This window comes from Coffea arabica, chromosome 2c (genome assembly GCF_036785885.1).
Source record: "Coffea arabica cultivar ET-39 chromosome 2c, Coffea Arabica ET-39 HiFi, whole genome shotgun sequence".
NCBI lineage: Eukaryota > Viridiplantae > Streptophyta > Magnoliopsida > Gentianales > Rubiaceae > Coffea > Coffea arabica.
The window spans coordinates 75319596-75326168 of record NC_092312.1 but is presented as its reverse complement, the minus strand read 5'-3'; the positions used below and the strand labels follow the sequence as shown (position 1 = coordinate 75326168).

The 6573-nt window shown below is 35.5% G+C and overlaps 1 protein-coding gene across 1 annotated transcript; it reads right to left on the bottom strand.

Moving 5' to 3' along the window:
- Positions 1-1310: 1310 nt before the first annotated feature.
- LOC113728077 (probable aquaporin PIP1-2) lies at positions 1311-3619 on the bottom strand. Its single transcript, XM_027252563.1, has 4 exons — positions 3197-3619; positions 2159-2454; positions 1681-1821; positions 1311-1597 (listed from the first exon to the last, which is right to left on the bottom strand). Exons 1-4 carry the CDS (start codon positions 3519-3521, stop codon positions 1502-1504), a joined length of 858 nt encoding a protein of 285 aa, XP_027108364.1. The 5' UTR covers positions 3522-3619; the 3' UTR covers positions 1311-1501.
- Positions 3620-6573: the final 2954 nt, after the last annotated feature.

Sequence of the window (6573 nt, the reverse complement as noted above, 5' to 3'; positions counted from 1 at the left end):
CTTTATTATTACACGCCTTAACCAAAAAAAAAAAGAAGAAGAAGAAGAAGTAGAAGAAGAAGAAGAAACTTATCAGCTAAGTGCATGGATAACTGGATACAAAAAAATTTTGTTAAAATTTTCCAATTTATATGCTTGAGGGTGAACGCGTACTGCAAAACATACCTCCTCGCTTTGGCAGAATATTGGGATTTTTTTTTTTTTTTTTTTGTGTTTTTGTGGGGGTTGTAAGTGAGAGGAGTTTGCTAAATCTATAAATTTCGTGCAGAAAAAACACATAAACCTTTAATGTCGCACTCACTAAATGAGAGGTGTAGCTGCCTCCAACACAGCTGCATCCACATTGCTGGAATTTATGGACAGCGCCCCGCACTCGCCTCCTCACAAAGATTGCAAGGCCGCCGCCTCACCTAGGTAAAATTATTAAGAAACTTATAGGCCACAAACTTGGCAAAAAAAATTAGTGTGCCAAACAGGACCATAGTTGTACATCTACAGTTGCTTCTTAAATTTGTTTTGACTCCTTCACATCCACACAAGATGCTGGGCCTTGTTGGGCCGTGATATTCCCTAGCATCTGGTTGTGGTTTTGGACGTGTTACGATTAGTGCTCCTTTTAACTTTTCGGACTTGGATCGAGAAATTTGTCCTGCTGTCATATGCTCCTAGCTAGGAGTCTGAATCAGAATCAAAATCAGTAATTTAGAACTTTAAAACTATAATTTTTCAAAATTTAGGTATCAAAATTTTCGGTTGAATTCGATTTCGAATTCACTAACTCTAAATTTGAATTCGGTAAATTTCGATTTCACCGAATTTATAAATACAAAAATTATTATTAAATAAATATTATATTATATATGAAAAATGAATTTAAAATCGAAATAGGAATTCCGATTTTCGATTTCGATTTCAAATTGTGAATTCAAAATCAAAATTTTTGATTTGAAAAATCTCATTACCGAATTCGACTAGATTTCGCCTACTAGGTAAGAATTTCAAAATTTTTCGATTTTGCACACTCGTGCTCCTAGCACATGTTGTGCTAACTAATGGGCCTATGGCGATAGGAAATCTCACAGAATTAGAATGCAAGTGATTTCTCGGGAAAAAAATATATTCCAATAAAATCAAATCAATTAGAATCGAAGAAATATCTCTCAAAGAAAATATATATTCCAGTAAAATAAAATCAAGGTTTTCTTTTTTTTTTTTCTCTTCTTCAAAGGAAGAGGCCAAAAAATAGGAAATGACCGAAGTAAAAATACTAGGGGAATCAAACTTTAAAAAAAAAAAAAACAAATAAGAAGTTGATACAATCCGACAACCTTTTTTTTTTTTTTGCCCTTTCTTCTCTTTTCTTTTTAATTTAATGTTAATTACTCAATCCAACCTCATTCACACCAATACAAGTAATAAAGACCCTCCATAGATTACAGTAAAAATAAACTTAGACGGTCAAGAAACTGTTAAATACAATAACAAAGGTGACATGCATGTTTCAGTTTCCGCTCTTGAAAGGGATGGCTCTGATTACAACTTGATGATAGAGTGCTGCAAGTGCTGCCCCTACAAAGGGTCCTACCCAGAAGATCCACTGCAAAGACAATAATGTTTCAGTATATATGGAAGAACCAGGATGATTAAGTAGCAGTATTAATTTGTTGTATGGAAACTCACATGGCCATCCCATGCATGGTCTCTGTTGTAAATTATGGCAGCTCCAAGGCTCCTGGCAGGGTTGATGCCAGTTCCTGTTATGGGGATGGTTGCCAAGTGAACTAAAAACACAGCGAACCCAATGGGGAGAGGAGCCAAAATCTGCAGTATTCCAACAAAACAAGAACAAAAGAAAATTAATATTAGCAAAGTTACATACTACTCACATGATGTGCTTTTAAAGTGTATAAAAATTCAACTTGATTTAGCACTACTGTCCATTTATCTGCTCTAATCGCCCGCATATATTGATGAGCAATTAAATTTAGAATATCCTATAAGACTAGAAATAATTGTCCATCATTTCAATGATAGATCCTGCACGAAGTCATGAGAACTTAGATGTAAAAATGCAACAGATTTAACAGTTACACGTCGCACATGATTGTGAATCACAGTGCAGATTATGTAGATACAATAGTAGCAGCACAGCTCTTACGGGAACATGGGAGTCTCTTGCGTTTCTTTTGGCATCAGTGGCGGAGAAGACAGTGTAGACGAGAATAAATGTACCAACAATTTCAGCACCAAGCCCATCGCCCTTGGTGTAACCATGGCTCACAAAGTTTGCACCTCCATTTTTACTCTCATATAGCGATGGCTGAAACCCTTTAACCACACCGGCACCGCAGATTGCGCCAAGGCATTGCATCACAATGTAGAAAATTGCCCTGGTTAGGGACAATTTCCTGGCTAGGAACAGTCCAAACGTCACTGCTGGATTTATGTGTCCACCTGATCGTGATCAAACAAAAGAAACATATCATTGCAAGCAAAAGTCCAGTGAAGCTTGAAGAACTTAAAGCAGTCAAAGTATGTAAAGCCAATTTAATGACCAGCCCATGGATCTTGCAAAAACAGAAGAATGTTAACATACTAATCTCTTTTGAATTACTCCCTAAAATTTATTAGAAGTTTGAAAAGAAACGAGGAAAATGCGAAATCCACATCCGTTCATCCTAAATTCATATTTTGTACAAGTTTCAAAACTAGTGCTACAACTTGCAAATTAATTTAGCTCTCCCTAAAAACAATTCTTGAAACAATAAACGACCAAGTCCAGGACCAATAGTGTATAGAAGATCATTCTGATTTCTACTGCAACTAGGCAACTGAAATTATTGAAGAAAGACACAAAGAAAGAAAACCTCAAAATGGATAACACGCAAGTAGATCTAGACTACAAGTTGATCAAAGCTTTAAATCCTTGCGTCTTTTACAGGGTACAGGTATTGATTCACATGGTACAAGCAGTAAAAATCAAGATAAACTACGTACAGTTCTACCCAAGTTTTTAACCTATAAGAAGACAGCACAGCAGATGAAAAATGCCATCTTGTGTATGTTTGAAGCGAAAGTTCAGATGACCATATGATCTGGATAACTATTGTACTTTCAACTGCTTGTACCATGTATAGTAAGATTGTTGCTTCCAGAAGGGTAAGACCATGCAATGAAATTAGGACTACGTATGTACCTGAGACACCAGCAGTGCAGTAGACAAGGGCAAAGATCATGCCACCAAAGGACCAAGCAATGCCTTGGAGACCAACAGAAGCACATTTGTTATTAGACCTTGCCACCCCCATTACAGTCAAGATAGTGATGTAAAGGAATAGGAAAGTCGCCATGAACTCTGCAATGCCTGCTCTCCAGAAAGACCATGACTGCAGCTCACCAGGCTCAAACAAGGGAGCAGGTGGTGCTTCCTTGTAGTCCTTGGTCTGTGCTGAGGTCCCCAGTGGCTGCCTCTCTGAGAACTTGTTGGCTCCCAGCCTTACATCCTCCTCTTTCCCCTCCATTACTCTCTCTGGTTAAGCCTTCGATTAATGGGGAATGTGATTTATATACAAATGCTATGAGTTTGGTTGGTGAAGGAGTCCGATAGAAGGAGGAGTGACTTTATATAGAAGAATGTGGTTGGTGATGATGTTCCATTCTCCAGCTAGCTTTCCACTTGTCATTAGTGGAAGATAGGGATTTCGTCGACGTGACTATGATTTTGAAAGTTACATGTTACTCTTACCTTTCTTGAGTTTATTATCATTTTATTTCTTTATTAGTAAATTTTCACCTTTAATTTGTAGATACTTTCACGAATTTTAAAAATTCTAAACAATACAAAATAACGATTGAAAGAGTTTTATATATAATACAAATTCTATTAGACGGAGTGGTTGAAATATCTATTGCACCCTTTTCTTGAAGCTAAAATTTCATGAAAGCCTTTCGATGACAGCATGGGCTGTAGATTCATTTAAAAGCCAGTGGTGTAGATAGAGCCCCCCTTTTTTTTTTTCTTCTTTTTTAAGAATTTTAGGATTGGAAATTAGTTTTTGGTTACGCCTGGGGAAGTTTTTTGTTATGTCTTTTAATCAATGCTGAAGTGAAATCTAGTCTTGCTAGGGAAACTATTTAAGTTAAATAGTCAAAAAATCATCAAAGGGAAGAAGGTGCCTGATTTAAAAGCAATGGTGTTAAACTCGGACCGGATGTCAACTCAACTAAACTATTGGATCAGAAGTTAACTGATCGGATTGGTTGAAACATTCTAAAAAATTCGCTGACATCAGTATGATGTCATAATTATTTTATATTTTAATAATTTTTTAGAAATATTGAAATTAAGTTCTTGGTTATATTTCCGCAAACAGTACAAAATGTTCCAAAAATATTAGGCTTGCAATTAAATATATACTTAGTAAAATATGTACATTCTCTAAAACTACTTGCAAGACTAAATTGAAACAAACCATACCCAATTTCAGATCTTTTTGTTGGGAATATGGCTTTCTAATACAAGTCACAATCGCTGATGATAAATCGATGAGATGATAGGGATAAAACTTATTGGTTTAGAGATCGTTTACGGATACGAGTAATTTTGGTGTTTATAATAATTGATGGCGTTTCTATTCCTATTAATAAATAAAAATTTTATAATTTAGGTAAGTCAAATTATGCTTGAAAAAAAAAAAAAGAAAGAAAAGTTTGAAAACCAACTCAAGCAATCGAATTAGGTGACTGGCTTGGTTGATTTTTGACGGTTTTGAGTCAGAACAGTTGGTCCAATCCGGATCTAAAAAACAACACTAACAACTACTGTTCGAAAGAGGCCGTGTATTTGGAGGTGATGTTCCTTCGTGGAAAGGCAAAACTAAAGGATAGGTAACAGCCAGTCTCATGAGAAAGGCATAGAAGGCTGTGCTACATTATCCTCTTTCTTTTGAAGTGGTACCAATTATTTTAGGACGAGCAACTTTATCCAGCTTTCTTTTCTCCTATTTTAAAAGCTTTGAATCCATCCATAATTTGATCCGCATTCTTTCCTACACCACTTTGAGAACAGGAATAATCATGCATCATCATCAGCAACTCCTCTTTTCTGCCTGATGACTTGACAAATTTCAGAACCAAGTAACCGAGGATATATTTAAAAACTCACCAAATGATTGCTTTTTTGTCCACAAATGCAGATTTCACCTAATTGAGTATACTTAAGATAGGATTATCAAGTGAATTGGAATTAATTATAGTGTTGACAGGCTTTTAGGCTTTGGCTCTTCCAAAAGCATCCATCATTCCTCGGAACAAGCAAACACCACAGGAATATGGGGGCCCAAAAAAAAAAAAGGGACACGAGCAAGAAGGATGGGTTTCTTTGGACCGTTACAAAAGTGGCGAAGGACGGCTTCCCTGAAAAGAATCAAATATATAGAGGCGTTACGGAACAAGGCTCACGAGACTCATCAGTGCTTCCCAGGCTTTTCGTGAAAGCGTTTAGTTTCTAGATTTTCTCGCTGTCTTTGACGAAAAGCTACTAAGAGGTCTCGAGTTGCGACTTGCGATTGCTTACAAAGAATCATATTTCTGACATAAATACTTTTAACAAAAATACTTTTTAGTTATAAAAAATTAGACTCCTTTTAAGTTATAGAAAATTAGCTATCAAACAATTTAGATGTACTTTTAGTACTTATATGTGTTTTTTGTTTCTTTAAACACGCAACGGAGGCTTAGTCTTACTTTTTTTTTTTTGTCAAAACGATAATATTTATATCGATTTAAACTTAATAATGCAAGCATGCTTTATCACAATCCTTTCGTGCTAGATCTTTTATTCAACCCAAGAAATTTGTTTCCCAATATACATCGTTTTAAAGTGAATTTTGCTAACCTATGACACAACTCATTTTCTTCTCTATATATAAAGGAGAAATTGCATTGGTCAAAAAACTCCCTCGACTTTTGTATATTCTCCAATATCACAACATAGATGCATGCAGTCGTTGCAGGAATCTATTGTAACGCAGTCTATCACACTTTTGCAATCCGATTGTATTTTAATCTTCCTTCAACCTGCAACTTTTCCTAATTACATAGCTGTTCAGATTGCCAAAGCCGCAATGGAGGCTTAGTCCAAACGTAACTTCACGGGTTTCGGGATGGGGGAAATAGTTTCTAGAATTGAGAGTAGTTGAAGTTGGTTTGGTTGGCACTTCCTTTTCTGTTTTCTGTTTATGTCGAAGCTGAATTTGGCATTTATATTCTATGTTTTCTCATTCGGGTTTAGTGTTTAAGTTGTTTGGATAGTTCCAATATCTCAAATAATATTTCGCTTGCATCATAAACATATTTTCCAATCCACCTTTTTATATTTTCAATCACTTTTTTATCTCACATACATCATATCACAAAAAGTGCTATAGTAATTATTCCAAATAATATTTCAAATAATACCCTATCCAAACGATAATGAGTATGTTTGGATAGGCATTTTTTGGCTTATTCCAAAAAATATGTCAAATTGGTGTTTGGATAACAAAGAGTAGACCAGAATAATATACATGTACA

Coding starts and splice junctions, on each gene's coding strand:
- LOC113728077 (XM_027252563.1), bottom strand. CDS start 3,521: ATGGAGGGGAAAGAGGAGGATGTAAGGCTGGGAGCCAACAAGTTCTCA. Junction 2,455..3,196: donor CTGCACTGCTGGTGTCTCAG/GTACATACGTAG, acceptor GATCACGATCAG/GTGGACACATAAATCCAGCA. Junction 1,598..1,680: donor ACCATGCATGGGATGGCCAT/GTGAGTTTCCAT, acceptor TTGTCTTTGCAG/TGGATCTTCTGGGTAGGACC.